The following is a 21718-nucleotide window of genomic DNA, read 5'->3' as shown; positions in this document are numbered from 1 at the left end:
GTAAGATGAGATAAGGACCTCAATAGACGATTCCAAAGAAACAGACATGAAAAGTCATACAGTTCTAAGAGTAATGAAATAATGATACAAAAAGTAACATGCTTATCAGATTGTCAAAAATAAAAAAGTAATACTAGTTGAGTTTTGGAAAGGCTGTGGGGAGCAAAATGTCTTCTTACTTAGTACTTTTACTCCAAAGTTCATTTAAAGAAATAACTGGACAAGTTTGAAAGGAAGTACATATAAGGATACTTGTTATCTGTTAATATTAACAAAAGCAGATGACATAGTATTATCCGTACCAGAACATTAACAGTCATTATCTTTAGATAGTGGGATCACATATGGGTGTTTTAAAAACTCATCCGAATTTTAATATTTACAGAGAATGTTTATTATGCAATACATAATAAAATTTATTGGGGTGCATTTAGAAATATGCTCATTGATTTTTATATTTAAAAGTGAAAGAATCTGATTATACTGGAAATTATACTGAAAAAATACCTTTCTATACTACTAGCGAAAATGGTGGTCTTTAAAATTCCACTATTAAAAAGTAAAATCTAAAAGCATCTAAAAATATGAACATATCAACAAAATCATAAATTATCTTTATGAAATATCTACTGTTGAAAATTTACTTATGCCATATTTCATGGTTTTATCGTGTCAAAGTTTCATTCATAAATGACATTTTAAAGTATCAAAATGTTTTTACCTTAGCTCCAAATTCCACAAGATTTGCTAAGTTCTGCACAGACTTAGCCACTAATATCAGTGTTCTTGCAGCAATAGGAGATGGGGAATCTATAAGAGAATTGGGCACAGCTAATGACACCAACTCCAAAGGTACTTCCAAGTAAACCATTATAAATTTAGCATTTTAATATTTCTTTACTGTTAAAAATATTAATATTCTTCCATTCAGAACTCAATGTTTTTTGGAAAAAGTATGACCTGTATAATTCAAAAGAGCTTGATTTAAAGGGGGAAAAACTGAATATACTTATCAGTGCTTTTAGTTTGTGAAAAGGGTACTACAGGGTATTTCAAAATACTTCAAAGCTTTATCTTATTGCTAAAAAGACTTGTTACTCCACATACCCTACAGGACAATTCACAAAGCTAATTTCAACCCATCCAAGGTTAGCAATTTGCAATATGAGCAATTCCTTGCTTCCAGCCTCCACTGACTCAAATAATTCACTTTAAAGCTCAATAACAAAGTCTGGAATCTCTGCTTTATTTTGAGGAGAAAAACATGCAATTTATTAATTTTTAAAAAATATTTTAAAGGTTAATCAGGAAGCACTGCCCTATATAGATAATAGGATGTAAATGAAAAATATTTGTCTCTATTAATTTTAAGCTCTGAAACATAATTATTTAACAGTAAAAACCTATAGATAGTCTATCTGGCTGCCTGATTTTAGACTGTATTCTTTTTATCTGAAGTTGCTAAACTATAAATAATATTGCCTAGTGGTTCAGAGTCTAACATTCAGATAAATAAATCTCTCCAAAAGAATTCTAAACCCTTAATTCTTAGTAGACCCATAGATTTAACCATTTTAGTAGCAATTGGAGATAACTACAGAGATATGATGGCTATAAAGGTAAGATACTCCAAAAAATTTTAAAAATTTTTGAGCTTCAAATTATCAAGACAAAAATACTTCAGATTCCTTCTGCTAATGATGGCTCATGATTACATTTGTAGTCACAAATATCATTCTTATCCTTTATTTGAAAAGTCTACAACATCTGAAAGTCAATCCATAATGGGCATTTGGGTAATAAGCAAAACTGAATCTGGTTTGTTGGAGTTTAAATGCCAATTAACATTATATAGGTGGTGACAAGAAATCTCTACTGGGAAATCTCAAAGGGCTACTTTCTTTATAAGTATTCACAGAGTACTATTGCAACTGCAGCTATAATTTTAAAATCCAACTTGCAATGGTAGTGACAGGGTCTAGCATGGGTTAAAAGCACACAGGAAGCTCTTTTTCCCAACTTGAAAAAGCCTATGTTGCAGGCTGGAAAAAATCATCATCATAAGAGTCTGAGACATAGGTAGGGATGGGAAAAAAATGATTTGTGTCTAATCATGCCATCTCAGGCTTCAAATATTAGATGGAAAGAAAGGTTAAGAAACAAAATGGAAAGAAAAGGTAAAGTACCAAAAGGAAGAAGAAAGGGGTGCTTTGGAATGTTTTATACCAAGTCTTATAATTGGATAAAAAAAAAAAAAAGATTTAAAAGGAAAAATGAGTAACCTTACTAAAGAGTATGAAACTTTTTTTAATTTCAAAATTTATCAAAAGCTGATTACCTGAGATGATATTAAACATCCGTGGGTTCAGGATGGCAGGACAGATAAGTCGAAGAAAAACAAAACCACTGAATGGGAGGGAAATTTTGTTTTTTTAGAAAACTACAATATGTGTTACATTAAAATAATATATATACACAAAAATGTTAGTAGAACCATGAACTTTGAACTAATGTAGGGAAGACCAAATATGCAACTTTATGAAAATAATAAGCTAAAGTATCTTACTTTAAGAACATATATTTGCTGCTTAAACATTATTCACTTTTCTCAAATTTAGATTTACTTTGGGAAGATTTAAGTTGTATCTGTAACATTTACTGTTTTGGCTACTATTTACTTATTCCAAGCTAGTAGTGCATTTTATACTTACTTTGAGGAAGGTGTGTCCTTAGGAACACTAAGAATTTCTGAAATACTGTAGGAGTACAAATAAACCCTTTTAATAGACACATAGTCCTGTAAGGTCCTAAAACTAACATTCTCTAACTTCTCTTTCTTTCTTTAAACAGAACAGCTCAGTAAAGTCTGTTATAAATGAAGTTGGTTATACTGATTTTGTTGAGTTACATAAAAATTAATCCATTGTACTAGGGAAAAAGTGACTTCTTGATAAATGAAAATGTATACAAACAATGTTGAAAAGCTTTTAAGGCAATGAAGAAAAGGACATCAAGCTTTCTAAAGTTAAAAAAAAAGTTCTCAAATTACAGAATATTAATAGCAAAACCAAAAATTAGTATAAAAACACATGGCTTAGTAACAGTTGTCATATATGGTTTTACCTGCTAATCTTACTCTGGGAACAAAGTACAAAGTAAAACTACAAGTGTATATAGCTATTCCTAGTCTGCTCCCTTCTTCGGTTACTGGTAGAGTTTATGTTTTTGTGTAGATAATATTTCTCTAATTTCCTCTTAAGAGGAATCCACACTAATAATTGACCTCGCACCTGCCCTTGTAAAGACAAGCATTATTTCCAAGTTGATAAAATTCCTTTTAGAGATTAAAATAATTGACACAGTCTCTGTTCTCTATCAGAGTGAATAACCCAACTTCTCAGCATTTACCTCCCAATGATGTTGCTTGCTAATTTTGGGGAGTCTTAGAAAAATTAATGTGTTGCTTCTCAGATAGCATTTATTCTTAATATACAATTATTAAGTCTTTAGATTTCTTTATAGCAGGTAATTTATGAAGAATCTTGCACAAATTTTGCTTGAAAACATTTTGATATCTTTGTCTTTGGATCTGAAATATAGCCTAGCAACACCGAACCATAAAAGAATTTCAGTGTGCAAATCCACTTTCTGGGAATTTTTAGAGGTGATTTTAAATTTAAGAGGGATACTAGGTATCTACACATATATTTAAAAGCTTAACTAGGGATAGAAATCACCACCTTGGCCATAAATGCCCCTTAGAAGACCCTGTAGTATCAGATAATCCACATAGCAGAATTTCCAGCTATTTGCTTAACAAATATACTTGTTTGAAACTTACAAAAGTTTTCATTTACATCACACACAACTGTGCTGCAACATTATACGCTTGTAATACGTGTCTATTCCTCTCAATCACTACTAAAGCCAAGAAATACAGAATCTACAATTCTTAAACATTTATGTCATATCATTACTAACCAAGAGAGATTTTATCTGTAAAAAGAGTAGAAGGCTCTTTACAAGATTTAGGTTGGGGGCAGGATTAACACACATTTTCAAAACTAATTATATGATATTGGTGCCTTCAGTAGTTGCCCAATTTTTTTTTAATAGTGTATAACATGATGGGCAGCATATATTCTATATGATAAATTTTATTATTAGACCCCTGAATTCTCTGATGCTTTTGCACTAATTTCCTCCTGTCTTGAATGGGTTGGGGTGTGCTTAACAAAAGCATACAGGAGTGTTAAGGATATTAGATTGGGTCTTAGATGTTTTGCCTTTAGTTCTGCCTTAGCCACTAACTTTCTGTATAACCTTAAGCAAACAATTTAATCTCTACAGATCTGCTTCCTCATTGGAAAAGTTACGGAAATGACAACAAAGTCCTATATAAGCTACAAAATGCTATGACTTGACAAAGCAATTCCTCCTAATTACTGCACAATGAACACACTGTAACAGCTTCAAAACTAAGTAGACTCTGGTTGGAGATTAGCCCTGAGTCACAAACTGTTAACAAACCAATTAATTAATATCTAAATTGTACAATTATTGCTTTTCGTTCTCAGCACAAATCAACCAGTCTTTCTCTCCTCCCATCAGTGAATGTTGAGGTTTTTAGAAAATGCAAAAAGGTAGCTTGCTAGCTAAGTATCTCATAGTAACTTCAAAACAAAAACACAAAGTAAGTTAAAGTTTAGGAGCTATCTGAATTCAGAAAATATTCAACAGGACTCTGACATAAAAGTCAAAGAAAAAAGGTCTTGAAATTGTATACTGTATACTGTTAGTCTCCACATTTTCACAATTACCCATTTGACTCTCAGTGCAGGCTATATGATTTAACAAAACAGTAAGTCTTACCTAACAACTCTTGTTCTCATGGTGGTATTTGTAGGCCACTTGTACTGAACAGATTTCTGTAAACACCCATAAATATACCTCAGTGTCCTGCCAAAATAACACAACCATCTTAATACAGAAAGCACTTGAAAATACTGATCTCACTGCAGCCTAAAGCTTAATTTACGAAATCCATGACATTTTTAAATGCAACTGGCCATTTTCCCAAAAGAAGTTCTCTGTTACAAGTAGTGATATTTAGCAAAGGATAAGGAAAACCTTAAAAAGTTTGCATCATCAATTCATTTAACCAGTTCTTTACATTTACTTTGGAAGAAATCCTACCATTTTTAGATTACTTCTGTATTAAAGAAAAGTATGAAAAAGTACTGGAATGCAGATATAGAGGAACTAATGAGTACAGGTTCCAGGGAGACAGATTTTAATGTAAGTTAACTTCTACCTGAATAAGCGAGCTAACACCGGAAGCCGCTAAGCAGACACCGAGTAATTATCTCGTGTACATTTTGAGCAAGATGTTCAACTACATACTGGAGAGATACGTGTCTTTTATGACCTCCTCAAACCTGAGATAAGCTTCTATTCTTTCCCCAAGTTACTATATAAACCAGACATACTGGCCTGTATTTGTTTTATTTTAATGCAAATATTTCACTTTGGTTTCTTCAAGTCACTCTGTTTCCTTAAACACAATTCATCGTGTAAAGATTAAAAACCCTAACTTCTTCAGAGTATAATAACATCAGGACAGTGGAAAAGCTTACACATGTTTTAGAAATACAAATTTTTTAAAATGCAAATATACAATTTCTTGTCAAATTAAAATTTCACCACTTACGGTGGAAGTATTTCTGAAGCCATGAATATTTTCTCCACAAGCTCTGAAAGTATGTTCAATAGGTGTGCTAAATTAGTGTTCACATCTTCATTTTTTTCTAACTTTGATGGACTTAACTAAGAGAAGGAATAAATCAATATAAATGCATCTTGGCAATGATAAATGCAAATGAATCAAGGTAATCAAGCAGTTTTTTCAAGGTTCTCTATTTTTCCATTTTTCAAACTGTATTAGTCTTCTGGTGGTGGTGTGGGGCTAACTAGGGTTTGCTCTGTGGAACTCCTAATGGACTTGTTACCATTAATTCCCATCTACGCAACTGAAGAGCAATGATTATTCAACAGTTTTCAGTTGCTTTGGGTTAAATACCATTAATGAAGTTTTCTTTTATTCATTTACCACATTTTACCACAGATTTTTACAGGCATATAAAACTGTATTAGACTTTATTTTAAATATAATATTCCCAACCAGAAGACAAAAAAATCCCAGCTTCAGTGGCCACATGCACAAATATACCAGAAGTATTTAATTGGAAAGAAAGATCACCGTATATTATTATAAAACCTATCTTAAATCTATTTATTTGAGGAAAAAAGCTGATTAAAATAGAAAGGTTTTTCTGAATGAGATAAGACTTCTAAATGACTAATAAAATACCAAATGCCTCAGAGGCAGCATCATGAACCCTTCTAAAAACTTTCCAGTAACTTCTAAAATCTAAGAATTCTTATCTAGAATTAATGGAGAGAATTTATCTATAGGAATCTAAATTCCCTAGCCTGGATTTAACGTCCAGAGACTTTCTGCAGACTTGCTGCATTTCTGTATCCTTTACACTTATTAGACCAACTATGGTGTTAACCCCAGGTTTCCAACACTAAATTATCCATTTCTTCCTCTTAAGTTAATTAGTAAAAATTGACAACTTGGTGCAGAATTAACATTTTGAGTGTTCCCAGTATACATTATCAAAAGCAGTTCCTTTATTTTGTATCAGACATAAAAGATATATTTAATATCCTCCTTCTATAGTTGCTCTGCCTTCAAAATAAAATGATGGAATAGCCATATACATGAGATTCTACTCCTTTTCTTAATGGTTTGTTATGAGTTTACACTGAAGCCTCAATAATCTAAAAGGATGTTTTTATTTGCTTTTGAGGGGGTTATCTTGTACCTCTGACCCTCCCACCACCACCCCCACTTCAAAAAAACCTTTGAGGAGAAACCTAGATGTTATTAGCAAGTGTCACATAGAACTTACACAACAGAAATCTCTAACAATAACTTCAATTTATGTTTGCACACTTTCTGAAAGTAGCATACACTTTTATCATTAGTACAGCAGGAGTACTTTCATGTATTTCTGGTGCAATTCGAGGTTTTTAATCTCCAAATAAAGTACATCTTTTTGAAAAGTCTGTTTTGCATAACATTTTTCTAAACGTATTACAAAAGGTATAACTGTTTTGATGAACAGTTTCAGACAGCTAATATATTTGCCTTGAAGTGCAGTTAGCTATAAAGCATTACCTATTAAAATATGCTCTTTGCTGCAATACTCACCTCGCAAGACTGCTTGCTTTCCATTATCTTTAAGATACAGTCTTTCAAAGCGTGATGAACAAATTGTGTAGCAGTGGCTTTCATATACTGCTCCATCAAGGTACTCGCAAGTGTTGTAGCTCGAAATAGGGTAGTGGCTTCATCTACATAAATATATATATATTAAAAAATTATCTGTAAAGGATTGTACTAATGTGAATCAAATTGGAAAATAAATGAATTCATTTTTTCCTCAAATAATTATAGCTCTTTATGTTTATTTGCATGTAGCATTAAATATTGATAATGACATCCTATATTCCTATAAACTTAACTCTTCAAAAGACTTTCTATTCCTTCACTTCATTAGATCATAAACAGGAGAAAGAATTAACACTGCCATATTATATGAACAAAGGTTCTGGATGGTTATATGACTTATCTAAGACTAAAGAGCCAAATAGTGACAAAACTAGGACCAGAATCCACCTTTGCTGTCCACTGAGCCCACGCTTTAAAAAATCTGAGTTAATTTACAAACAAGAATGTCACTTAAAACCCCCGTATAAATTAACTTATTTGCCTAAAATATGGGTATTCATGACTTTTAATAAAATCCTAAAAAAACACAAATATTGCCAGAAAAGACAATCTCAGTGTAAAATATGTACCACCACTTTATCTTTCCTGACAAATCTATATATTTTTATATTTTCTATGATCAGAAGGAAATAGTTTTAGATTTTACAGTTTATTTGGGGAACCTAGAAGCAAGTACTGTTATTGAGTCAAAGGGCTGGTTTGAAATGGGTTATGCTGACATATTTATAAGCTGTTACAAACTACTGTGGGTCCAGCTAAATTGCCTGGAAACTACCTACCTATAGAAGGCAGAAATAAAATGCAGCTAACACCCAACTTCTGTGCAATGAATTTATAAGCAAAAAACAAACAAGAGAACATGGTAAGCATACCAAACTATTCTTAATAACCAAGCAGTATGAGCTATTGATCTGGACACGGAAGTCACTTTCTTACAGCTTCTAATTTGCCATGACAGAAAGTTGTATTAGAGATAATACCCCCCCCATATTAGCCAGCCTAAGAATCAGACATGACATTCCAACTGTAATTTTTAATGAATGAAAAACTAAGTAACTTTGTAAAATGATTTAACTATTTAATATGTTCTAAGATAGAGTACATATATACTTGATATATAAAATCTAATCATTAACCAGTTTTTAAAAGTATCACATAACACATCCATACTGTACCTTCCATGCTTATTTCTCTGTCATTTAGTGTACATAACAACAACGATTCAAGCCTTTCATGAAGAAAAATCCTCAGTAGGATGCTAGCCAGTAGTGTTCGGTCCTGTCCACATACATGTGATAAAGCATAGACTACGTGAAGCTCCTTTTGCAGTATAAGCTAAAAATGACATCAAGAAAGATTGTTGAAAGTACACAGCATTAAACATTCTCAGTAACATTAACAGGAAATACGTTCTTCTGTATGTATACATTTAGGAATATGTTCTACTGAATAAATTTATTAAAAACAATGAGTTTGTAACCTACATATTTATAGTCTCTTCAAAGCAATGTCATACTGTTGCAAGGCTTTTCAACCTTCTCTGCCTGTCACTGTGCCACTAAACTATGAAATTACTATATTTAACTCAATGGGTATGGTGGGAAGCAGCACATAGCACAGGGAGATCAGCTCGGTGCTTTGTGACCACCTAGAGGGGTGGGATAGGGAGGATGGGAGGGAGGGAGACGCAAGAGGGAGGAGATATGGGGATATATGTGTGCGTGTGGCTGATTCACTTTGTTGTACGGTAGAGACTAACACAGCATTGTGGAGCAATTACACTCCAGTAGGGATGCTGGGGGGAAAAAAAGTTAATTATTTTTCTTAATGCCTTTAAAAATAATTGGACTGGTAAGTAACTTTAATACCTCTTTAAATTCGCTGTACTCTTCTTCTGGCATGATTTTTTCCATAGAATATCGTGCTCGGACGCGCAGGGATCCTGGCTCAATACCTTTCAATGGTATATGGGAGCTGAGCAAAAACCATTCATCTGTGGCATGCCCTTTCTGCAGCCGGCTCAACTGGCAGCGCATAAATACTGTGACAGAAAAATATCAAATGATTACTGTCTAAAAAGATGACACTGTAATTAGTCACACAAATTTTCCTAATGTTCTATCTTATCTATAGTGTTAAATGCTTTTTATTAAAGGATTTTTCAGTAAGATCATAAATTTAATACTAAATGCTTACTTCATTCATTTACTGAATGCCTACTATGTGCCAGACTCTCTGATAGGCAGGGATGTAGCATACAGACATGATAAAGATACAGTCTCTGACTTGCATGGAGGTAACAGTCTAGCCAAGGAGGCAAGAAATCAATTATGATACCCCATGCTAAGCGCTGTAAAGTGGTGTATGCTAATGAAGTACAGAGAAATAATGTCTAATTCATTCTGTGGAGGTTAAACATCCATTCCAAACAGGTACCCCCTTAAGCTGACTTGTAACAGGATCTGGAAGTGTAGCTAAGTAGAAACAGAAAAGAAGAGTGTGTGTGCAGTCTGAACAGAAGGTATGGTGGATGGTTTTAAAAATCCATGGACAATTTAAGAGCTATAAGAAAGCTGGTGTAGCTGGAGAGAAGGATATACAAAAGATTCCACAGTGAAAGTAAGAGTGGGGAGGAGTGGATCAGGAAAGAGCCTTTCTTGTGTATCATTGCTAGGGGGTTAGATTTTTATCTTAAAAATAATGGGGGACCACTAAAAATGTTAAGCATTTTAATAGTAGTACAGAAATTACAGAATAAATATATTTATAGTGAAAAATTCAGGCTTTGATTCTGTTAACACATATCACATTTTTTTCCCCCTAAGCCTGATTTTTAAGAAGGTATTTAAGGATTAACCTAATTCACTCTGGTGTGAATTGCTAAATCCCATTGCCACCTGTTTCAGAAACATACTGGGAAAAGTTGTGCTGCTGAGAACCAGTACTGACTACCAGAAGTGAGCAGTGTAATCTAGTTTAAAGAAAAAAATTTAACAGAGTGCTTTTTTTCATTTACATGCAAAGTATAGGAAAGTAGGAGAAACTTAAAAAGTAGGAAGAAGGGATAAGGAAGCACCACAGAAAGATGACCACTGTTACTGTTTTCTTTTTCCTCCTATACGTTGTGGAGGGAGGGTGAGCAGATCCTACTTTAATCCTAAGGGCTTAAGTTTACAGTATATACAATTTAGCCTTTTTGGTCTCTTTCTTTTTTAGATACAGCAATCAATACTTGTAGAAGTATAAAAAGAAGCTATCTCAAGTTACACTGCTTACACACCTTTTTAATTTCCATTTTAGACTATACTTCATTATGAATTTCCAAAGTATATAAAACATGCTTTTTCACTTTAGAAATTTCTGTGTCAACTTACAGATATCAGGATCTTTGCTTTTCTTCGTTTTATTGCTAAGAGTTATTTCAAATCTGTTGATGTCAGGAGGAAGATCACTAAAGCAGCAAGGAGAAAAAGAATTAAGAAAATGTCCTGGCATAAAACTATCTAATTCCTTTATTAGTATTGAATAAACCCCCTATTTCTGCTGCTAACCCAGCTGAAAGTGCTAGATTTAAAAGTAGATTCAAAACATGTTTTATTATTTGGTACACAGGAATACAGACAAGCAAATTACACTTTCCCTACTCTCTAACTTTAACTTCCTGGAGTAAATCCTGGAAACCCTTGTAAACATTTTGTCTGTGTATGTTAGTAAATGTTTTTGGATTCATCAGTAATGGTAATTCATATTAATAACTGGGTGAAAAACCAAGGACATAGCACTTTACTAGTAAAAGTGAACAAATACAATAGAATAAAAAAAAGTGTGTATTATTAAAATGCCTGAGCTTGGCACCGTGTTCTAATTGATTTAGATACAGAGTTAAAAAAAAAAAATTAAAAAAAGGAAAGAAAATGCATTACAGCAAAAGAAAATCATCTAATGTAATGATAAAATAAGACTTACTCAAAGACAAACTCTTCTGACCATACAGGGTTTTGCCCTTCCCTTGCATGAGTTTTTGCTACCTGGACACTATTCAGGTAGATGTTACAATATGGATTAGTAAAATGTTTTACTGGGAGTTTATGGGCTTCTTCAATATGTAGAACAAGACTGCTGACCTAAAGAAAACACAGAAATCGTTACCCCAGATTTCAAGAATTATGCATTAGGTTTCAAAGGCAATTATTATAAAAACCCAAAATAGTGACTTATTTTCCCCTTTTTTCAGAAAACATGACCTTCAGTTATATTTTCCCTTTTAATAAATTCTTCCCACTTAAAAAAAAATACAATTGTATTTTACAAGTTATTCCTCCAATTACATTCCTGCAAAAATAATGAAATACACCTTTTCTGCTATAAAACAATGGTTCAGAGAAAATGAAGTTGAGAAGAGGATTCTTTTTTTTTTTTTGAGGATTCTTTATTAATTTAAGTAAATAACTCTTACCACCCAAATCAAAATCTAACATGCTATATAATGCTCATCTGGAAGATTTTCTTTCTATACAGAGTTCCACAGCTAGAAAATATTTTTAAAATATTGATTCTACCTTCTCATTTTACAGAAAAGGATACAGATCCAAAGAAGTGAAGTTATTTTTCAGTTTTGATGCAAAACTTAAACCATCTATCTTCTAGTGTCAGGTTCTCTTTCCCTCTTGCCACGTACTACTTGTGTGGCCTTGCACAAGTCAGTTTCTATGAGCCCCAGCTTCCTCAGATATAAAATTAGCATAAAGTCTACACTGCAAGTTGTTGTGAAGATTAGAAATGATATGTATAAAAGCACAAGCAGAGTACCTGGCACATAAAAAGGGCTCAAGACATTGTTAGCTATTATATCATTATGATTATATACTATTATACCTACAAATAATAATTTCATGCCTGAAATTTCTCACAAGATACAATCTACAAAAATTGAATCTGATTTTCCATAGCTTTCAAAATGTTAAAACATGCTTTGAGAACACAGTGATTATGCATATAATTAAATGTCCCTGGGGAAAGTATCAGACTTCTGGTTACAGGGAATAAAACTTTCAGTCATCTAAATAATAACCATTTATCCACTTCCAATAGAACAGTATGTTAAATTCACCAAGCTTATTGGAAATTCCCATAAGTAAAACAAGAGTCACTTTAGTAAATACTGTACAAAAAAGAAACTTTCCTCAAAACTCCAAGAATATTAAATTTACCTAACTTTTTCCAATTATCTGGGGATAACTAAAAGAAAAAAGCAAAGAAATGGAGGATATAAAGTTGAGTTTACATACATAGAACGAAAGAGAAAGCCTAGCTTAACTCTCCATAAATGAACATGCAGGCATGTGAAGGTTTCAAATAAGACAGGATACTACCCATAAGTTATGTAATAGGTTTCAAAAGCAATTACTATAAAATGAAAAACCCTAAAGTTTACCAGGATTAGTACTTTCAGTCAGATGATTTTTTCAGTAAGTACCTTTCTGACACAGGCCAAAATAATTTTTTGAAGAAGAAAAATAATAATAATAGGGCCGAACAGAATAGTTTCTGTTGTTGTTGGCTTGGTATTGTTACTTTAAGTGGAAGAAAAAAAGTCCTTGATATGTATTCAAAAGATGGCATTATGGGCTAAGTATCCAGCAAGTATATAAAGAATATTCTCTTTCATAAAGAAGTAACTATTTCTCCTGCTGCTGAAGCAAGTGGGAGCATGGCTTTAAAATGCCTGACAAGATTCACCCCTCAAGAATTCTAAAGTGTTTGAAATGTTGCCCAAAATAGGTCATAGAGAAATAAAAATAAAGAGCAAACTGATAAAGCAAAATACAATCACAAATTTGTGACAATCACAAATCAAAGAAAATCAAGTTTCACCTGACGCAGGCGTTTATTAGCTGTCCCTGGACTACTTTTCCGTAGATTGCAAAATGCCTGCAGACCTTTCATCCAGTCCTACAAAAAATAACAGCATTTCAAAGAAATATAGTATACAATAGTTTATGCAGTTTCCAATCAACAGTTTGGGTTTTTTCCCCAAATTCAATAGTTCCTTCCTTCTCTAGACTGCCATTTCTAAACTCAGAGTATCCTGTGCTTTAAATACATCGGTGCTCCAACAAAATAAAACAGTGACCAAAACAATTATAATTCTGTAAAATATTGATTGTATTATCGTAGCATCTCTATATTAATCTTAAGTACCAATGAGTGATAATTTATTAGTCAGAAAATAAATTTACATATATTTAAGCAGTTAAACTTGAGGGACCCTAAAGCAGAACTGAACTTGATACATTTTGTGAAAGGAAGGCTGACTGCAAAACCAGTTGATAATGTGATGACTGATTTGATGACAAACATTCTAATCTTTACCTTAGACCATGATATAGGTAGAAATGTATAAGAGGGTCTGGGTGATTTATAAGCCTTTTAAATATAACATATTTAAAACAATATTTCAGCCTAATATTAAGTTGCAGCTATATTCTAAAATGTTTAATGATCTAGTACTCTGGAGAAAGGAGAGAACAATTTTAGGTTTACCAAAAATAAATCTAAATATTTTATTTGGCATACATGTTTCTAGAAAGCTCTGTACTACTGTTTCACTCAATTAGGTCTTTAGTTTGTTGGCTATTTCAATGAATCTGAACTCTGTCAGTGTTTAGAGAACGTCTTTTAATGGAGCAAACTTAAGACTAAATCAATTACCGTAGCTTTCAGAAAGAGAAGACAATAACCAGAGATACCACAGGCCACCAAAGTAATAAAAAACTGGGATGATCAGTGGTATTTTTGAACTTTAAGGGATATATGGAAACAGAATATGGAGAGAGTATATAGATAAATCCAATAAGATAATGTTATATTTATGTGAGGCATGCAAAACACATTGAAATGTCATCCAGGTATGTAAGTTAAACACATCTTTAGAAAGAACATGATAAAATAACTGGAAGATAGGATACTCAAGTTTAAGTTTCTTTTCTAACTCAATATCTAACATTAAAAAAAAAAGTCAAACAGCAAAATACTATGAGCCCTATTTTTGCAAATTAGGGCTACATACCCACAAAACAAGGTTTTATGTGTATTATAAGTTAATAATGAGTATTCAATTGAGATATTTTTCCATGATGGAAAAATGATATTCAATTATAAGCCATAAAACACAATGGCTCATTCATCAAATTTATTCTACACCCTAAGATATTTTCATAATTTATGAGTCAGGGGCCCATGCCAGGATCCAGAGTTTTAGGAGCATTTGCCTCATATCCAGGGTTGGCAAATTATCTTCTTTTTTTTCAACAAAGTCACTTTCTTTCACCTCTAAACTACCTTCGGGTTCCTTCCATAGAGTATAAGCAGAAGAAATATAGCCATATTTCTACAAAATACCTTTAAACACCCCAGAAATATTATGGTTCAAAGAAATCAAAGTACTTTTAAAAGGAGATTTTTAAAAAAAGTTTCTTCACAGCATTACTTAAAACTTAATAAAAGTTTTAATAAGGGCATTGCACATGGATCAATGGCTAGTGCTGAAAGTAAACATTATATCTAGACTTAGAGAAAAACAGAAAATTCCTCAAAATTTTTTCCTTGTGATGACTGAATTTCTATTTTTAGACACAGTTCAACCAGTGAATAACAACAATGCTTATTAGCAAAACTAACTGGCTTACCTTTTTGACTGTACTTAGAATATAACCTTTTTGCAGAGAATTTTCAATGAACATTCTCAGTTGGACTCAACATCATAGCCCATTTAAAGGTCAATTTAAAATGGAGTTTTCCTAATAACCCTACACTGTGTTTTTCTGCATTTCTTTCAAAAAAAATTTTTTTACACATGAAAGCTTCTCATTCCTTAAAATAAAACATAATTAGATTTCAGGCATCCTTTTTATCACATTATCTTAAAATGCAACAGCTTTCTATTCCAGTTAAAAAAGAAAACAAGAGCTGAATAAAGTTGACAGTAGTTGAAAAACCAGTTAACTTACCTCTGCTTGTTCTGGAGTTTCTCCTGCAAAGTAGAAGATGTAATGTTCTTCACTAAAGTGCTGAACCACTATCTGAAAACAGTTTGGCCTTTAAAATACAAACAAAGTTATTAGGAAGTTTAACATACCAACTTTACACTAACTTAAGAAAAAAAATCACAATACAATTATGTAATTTATATAAACTTAACAAAATTCTTAATTTAGAGAAATAATAATCCATTGTACTAGATTACTAAAAAGAAAATGTCAGCTGCATATATTTTAGAAAGGTTTTTGTCTGCACTATTGAAATTTTATCAAACTATCAAAGTTTAAAAATATTTCACAGTACTGTGTAGATTAATTTTAAAAGGCATTAGAAATAGAAAAGTTACAATAAAATTGAAGCAGGAGTGCTAGAATTGCATATAGCTAATTTAAAGACTTTAAAGCAAATAAAATATTACTAAACTCAGTGCTTCAGGATGATATATAATATACATTTATATGTACTGGGAAAAGACTAGACATGTTCTTTAGGCCTAAAATGTTCTTAATGGTTATCTCTCAGTAGATTGTGGGTGATTTTAATGTTCTTCTTTATAATTTTACCTATTTTCAAATTTTTTTTTACAACTGGCTGTTTTTCCTCATTCCATTTTAATGGAAACATCAGCTTATTCTGAGGATCAAATGACCTAACAGTGGTGTGCAATAAATATTAGTTCTTATCTTCCTATAGTATGCAGTGTGGTATAATTCATTTGACATGTAAGTACAATATTAGATAGTAGCTTATATCTTTTTTGAAGATGTGCTGCCTTTCCAACTAGATTTGAAAATGTTTATAAAATGTTTAATAAGGGCCTTCAAGTTTTTGAAATTCAATAAATATTATTTCTATTTCTTGCTTTAACCAAAGAGTATATCTTACACTTCAGTGTTAGAAGGTCATAGCAAAGTATCCAGAGTACAAGCTTAACATTTATTAAAGATAAAACCATCTCTTCAATGCTTTGAGAATACCATAAAACAATGGAATATGTCAACTGAAAACTTCTGATTCTGAAAGTGGTTTGTACCAGACTAACCCTCCTGGCAGGATAAAATGTAAACCAAACAAAACACAACTGTTTGAAGTCACTGGAGAACAAGCAGCTCAGACTGAAGGGACCAAGATCATAGTGAGGTGAGACTGACATTCTCCACAGCTTTTCTTTTCAAGGTGTTTGCCAATTCCTAAACCGTGTAGGGCAGGACTCTGGGGCAATAAGCAGAAAACAGCATCTAAGAGGCTAAAAAGCTAACAAAGCACATTCAGTTTCACAGTGCTGGGAGAGACAAATGAGTTCAGGGCCTTTAAAAGAGAAAGCTTTCAGTTGAGACCCCTGAAGAGCTATGCCTTCAGAATAAGAGCAAACCAGAAGCAGTATAGCCTTCACCGATACCTCCAATTGATTCCTGAGGGGATCAATATGAACTAACCCTACTCTAACTTATCTGGCAAAAGAACAGTCCTTTCTGGAGACAATAACATTATCCATAGCTTCCACAGTTTTTCATACACTGTATCCACTATTCAGTCAAACATAAGTAGACATTACAGGAATCAGGATCAAATGACTGAAAAGCCAAAAGAAAAACAGACAAAGACCTACATATGATCCAGATATTGAGGACAGATACAACTTTCAACTATCTGTAATTAAAGTGCTTAAAAAAAATAACAAAATAGAGAATTCTGCCACATAACTAGATATTTAGAACAAGTGTTCTAACAATTTAGAACACAAATTCTAAAGTGGCAAAAGTAATAAATAAAATTAAGACCTCAACAAACACATTTAACTACAGAAGAATAGATTTGTGAGCTGAAGGCAAATCAGAAGAAAACATCCAGCCTGAGGCACAGAGAGGAAAAAAATTATAAGAAACATAGAAAACCGTTTAATAGACACATGGGACATAGTAAAAGGAATATAACATGTAACATGAGTCCCAGAAGATTAAAGAGAATGTGGCAGTAGAACTGTTTAAAGGGATACTAATGAAGAATTTTCCAAAACTGACAACAGACATCAGGTCTCAGATTGAAGAAGCTCTACAAACATTAAGATACATTTAAAAAATATATATTTTTACAGTAGGCATATTTGGTTTAACTTTTGAAAATCTAAGGAAAGGAAAAAGCTTTCAGAGAAAGATGAAATACAGTACATCGTGAAGGAAAAAAGATACATTATCTCTAAAAGAGAAACAGAATGACAAAATGTTGAAAAGTAGAAAATCTTTAAAATGCTGAAAGAAAGTAATTACCAACCTAAAATTTAATATTCATCCTAAACATAGATAAAACAATAAATACTGCCACAGTAAAAGATTCAGCCTAAGAAAAGATACAGGTATGAAATTCCCACATAAATATTCACTACAGTAATAACTCTGTATGATTCAATGTCTTCAAACTTGTGCTTCTGAAATCGTTTATATTTAAAGTAAAGCAGGGAGGAGCTTCAAGATGGCAGAAGAGTAAGACATGGAGATCACCTTCCTCCTCACAAATACATCAGAAATACATCTACATGTGGAACAACTCCTACAGAACACCTACTGAACGCTGGCAGAGACCTCAGACTTCCCAAAAGGTAAAAAACTCCCCAAGTACCTGAGTAGGGCCAAAGCAAAAAGAAAAAACAGACAAAAGAATAGGGACAGGACCTGCACCAGTGGGAGGGAGCTATGAAGAAGCAAAGCAAAGGTTTCCACACACTAGGAGCCCCTTCGCGGGCAGAGACTGCGGGTGGCGGAGGGGGGAAGCTTCGGAGCCACGGAGGAGAGCGCAGCAACAGGGGTGCGGAGGGCAAGGCGGAGAGATTCCCGCACAGAGGATCAGTGCTGACCAGCACTCACCAGCCCCCGAAGCTTGTCTGCTCACCCACCAGGATGGGCAGGGGCTGGGAGCTGAGTCTCGGGCTTCGGTTGGATCGCAGGGAGAGGACTGGGGTTGGCTGCGTGAACACAGCCTGAAGGGGGCTACTGCACCACACCTAGCCGGGAGGGAATCCGGGAAAAAGTCTGGAGCTGCCGAAAAGGCAAGAGACTTTTTCTTGCCTCTTTGTTTCCTGCTGCGTGAGGAGAGGGGATTAAGAGCACCACTTAAAGGAGCTCCAGAGATGGGCATGAGCCGCGGCTAACAGCGTGGACCCCAGAGACGGGCATGAGACATTAAGGCTGCTGATGCAGCCACCAAGAAGCCTGTGTGCAAGCACAGTCCACTATTCACACCTCCCCTCCCAGAAGCCTGTACAGCCAGCCACTGCCAGGGTCCCGTGATCCAGGGACAACTTCCCTGGGAGAACACATGGCACACCTCAGGCTGGTGCAGCGTCATGCTGGCCTCCGCCGCCACAGGCTCACCCCGAACTCCATACCCCTCCCTTGCCATGGCCTGAGTTAGCTAGAGCCTCCAAATGAGGTGCTTCTTTAACCCCGTCCCGTCTGAGCGAAGAACAGATGCCCTCAGGCAACCTACACGCAGAGGCGGGGCCAAACCCAAAGCTGAACCCCAGGACTGTGCCAACAAAGAAAAGAAAGGGAAATCTCTCCCAGCATCCTCAGAAGCAGCGGATTAAATCTCCACAATCAACTTGATGTACCCTGCATCTGTGGAATACATGAATAGACAACGAATCATCCCAAATTGAGGAGGTGGACTTTGGGAGCAATGATATATATATTTTTTTCCCTTTTTCTTTTTTTGTGAGAGTGTATGTGTAGCTTCTGTGTGTGATTTTGTCTGTATAGATTTGCTTTTACCATTTGTCCTAGGGTTCTGTCTGGTATTTTTTGTTGTTGTTATAGTTTTTAGTGCTTGTTATCATTGATGAATTTGTTTTGGTTGCTCTCTTCTTTTTTTCTTTTAATTACTTTAAAAAAATTTTTAATTATTTTTTATTTATTTTAATAACTATTTTATCTTCTTCTTTCTTTCTTTTTTATCTCCCTTTTATTCTCAGCCATGTGGATGACAGGCTCTTGGTGCTCCAGCCAGGCGTCAGGGCTGTGCCGCTGAGGTGGGAGAGCCAAGTTCAGGACGTTGGTCCATAATATCAAACGGTGAAAATCTCCCAGAGATCTCCATCTCAACGCCAAGACCCACCTCCACTCAATGACGAGCAAGCACCAGTGCTGGACACCCTATGCCAAACAACTAGCAAGACATAAACACAACCCTACCCAATAGCACAGACCTGCCGAAAATCACAACAAGGCCACAGACGCCGCAAAACACACCACCAGACGTGGACCTGCCCATCAGAAAGACAAGATCCAGCCTCATCCACCAGAACACAGGCACTAGTCCCCTCCACCAGGAAGCCTACACAACCCACTGAACCAACCTTAGCCACTGGGGACAGACACCAAAAACAACGTGAACTACGAACCTGCAGCCTGCGAAAAGGAGACCCGAAACACAGTAAGTTAATAAGCAAAATGAGAAGACAGAGAAACACACAGCAGATGAAGGAGCAAGGTAAAAACCCACCAGACCTAACAAATGAAGAGGAAACAGGCAGTCTACCTGAATAAGAACTCAGAATAATGATAGTAAAGATGATCCAAAATCTTGGAAACAGAATGGATAATACAAGAAACGCTTAACAAGAACCTAGAAGAACTAACGAGCAAACAAACAGTGATCAACAACACAATAAATGAAATTAAAAATTCTCTAGAAGGGATCAATAGCAGAGTAACTGAAGCAGAAAAACGGACAAGTGACCTGGAAGATAAAATAGTGGAAATAACTACTGCAGAGCAGAATAAAGAAAAAAGAATTGAGGACAGTCTCAGAGACCTCTGGGGCAACATTAAATGCATCAACATTCGAATTATAGGGGTCCCAGAAGAAAAGGAAAAGAAAGGGACTAAGAAAATATTTGAAGAGATTATAGTTGAAAACTTCCCTAATATGGGAAAGGAAATAGTTAATCAAGTCCAGGAAGCACAGAGAGTCCCATACAGGATAAATCAAAGGAGAAACACGCCAAGACACATATTAATCAAACTATCAAAAATTAAATACAAAGAAAAAATATTAAAAACAGCAAGGGGAAAACAACAAATAACACACAAGGGAATCACCATAAGGTTAACAGCTGATCTTTCAGCAGAAACTCTGCAAGCCAGAAGGGACTGGCAGGACATATTTAAAATGATGAACGGGAAAAACCTACAACCAAGATTACTTCTACCCAGGAAGGATCTCATTCAGATTTAATGGAGAAATTAAAACCTTTACAGACAAGCAAAAGCTGACAGAGTTCAGCACCACCAAACCAGCTTTACAACAAATGCTAAAAGATCTTCTCTAGGCAAGAAACACAAAAGAAGGAAAAGACCTACAATAACAGACCCAAAACAATCAAGAAAATGGTAATAGGAACATACATATTGATAATTACCTTAAATGTAAATGGATTAAATGCTCCAACCAAAAGACATAGACTGGCTGAATGGATACAAAAACAAGACCTGTATATATGCTGTCTACAAGAGACCCACTTCAGACCTAGGGACACATACAGACGGAAAGTGAGGGGATGGAAAAAGATATTCCATGCAAATGGAAATCAAAAGAAAGCTGGAGTAGCAATTCTCATATCAGAGAAAATAGACTTTAAAATAAAGACTATTAGAAGAGACAAAGAAGGAAACTACATAATGATCAAGGGATTAATCCATGAAGAAGACATAACAATGGTAAATATTTATGCACCCAACATAGGAGCACCTCAACATAAGGCAAATACTAACAGCCATAAAAGGCAAAATCGACAGTAACACAATCATAGTAGGGGACTTTCACACCCCACTTTCACCAATGGACAGATCATCCAAAATGAAAATAAATAAGAACACACAAGCTTTAAATGATACATTAAACAAGATGGACTTAAGTGATATTTATAGGACATTCCATTCAAAAACAACAGAATACACATTCTTCTCAAGTGCTCATGGAACACTCTCCAGGATAGATCATATCTTGGGTCACAAATCAAGCCTTGGTAAATTTAAGAAAATTGAAATTGTATCAAGTATCTTTTCCGACCAAGACACTATGAGACTAGATATCAATTACAGGAAAAAAATCTGTAAAAAATAGAAACACATGGAGGCTAAACAATACACTACTTAATAACCAAGAGATCACTGAAGAAATCAAAGAGGAAATCAAAAAATATCTAGAAACAAATGACAATGAAAACACGATGACCCAAAACCTATGGGATGCAGCAAAAGCAGTTCTAAGAGGGAAGTTTATAGCAATACAATTCTACCTTAAGAAACAAGAAACATCTCA

General features: G+C 34.3%; 1 protein-coding gene across 1 annotated transcript in view; it reads right to left on the bottom strand.

Annotated features, from left to right (window-relative positions):
- The window catches only part of RASA1 (RAS p21 protein activator 1), a 108855-nt gene that overhangs the window by 4916 nt on the left and 82221 nt on the right, over positions 1 to 21718 (bottom strand). The window contains exons 12-22 of the mRNA XM_060295986.2: positions 15370 to 15457; positions 13235 to 13312; positions 11327 to 11484; positions 10735 to 10811; positions 9229 to 9401; positions 8536 to 8695; positions 7280 to 7422; positions 5711 to 5826; positions 4873 to 4959; positions 2339 to 2406; positions 722 to 810 (exon numbers count right to left, since the gene is read on the bottom strand). Coding sequence (XP_060151969.1) covers positions 722 to 810; positions 2339 to 2406; positions 4873 to 4959; positions 5711 to 5826; positions 7280 to 7422; positions 8536 to 8695; positions 9229 to 9401; positions 10735 to 10811; positions 11327 to 11484; positions 13235 to 13312; positions 15370 to 15457 — 1237 coding nt within the window. The remainder of the gene's footprint in view (positions 1 to 721; positions 811 to 2338; positions 2407 to 4872; positions 4960 to 5710; positions 5827 to 7279; positions 7423 to 8535; positions 8696 to 9228; positions 9402 to 10734; positions 10812 to 11326; positions 11485 to 13234; positions 13313 to 15369; positions 15458 to 21718) is intronic.

This window comes from Globicephala melas, chromosome 3 (assembly GCF_963455315.2).
Source record: "Globicephala melas chromosome 3, mGloMel1.2, whole genome shotgun sequence".
Lineage (NCBI taxonomy): Eukaryota > Metazoa > Chordata > Mammalia > Artiodactyla > Delphinidae > Globicephala > Globicephala melas.
The sequence above is the reverse complement of the archived record's forward strand: the minus strand, read 5'-3'. Positions and strand labels throughout refer to the sequence as shown.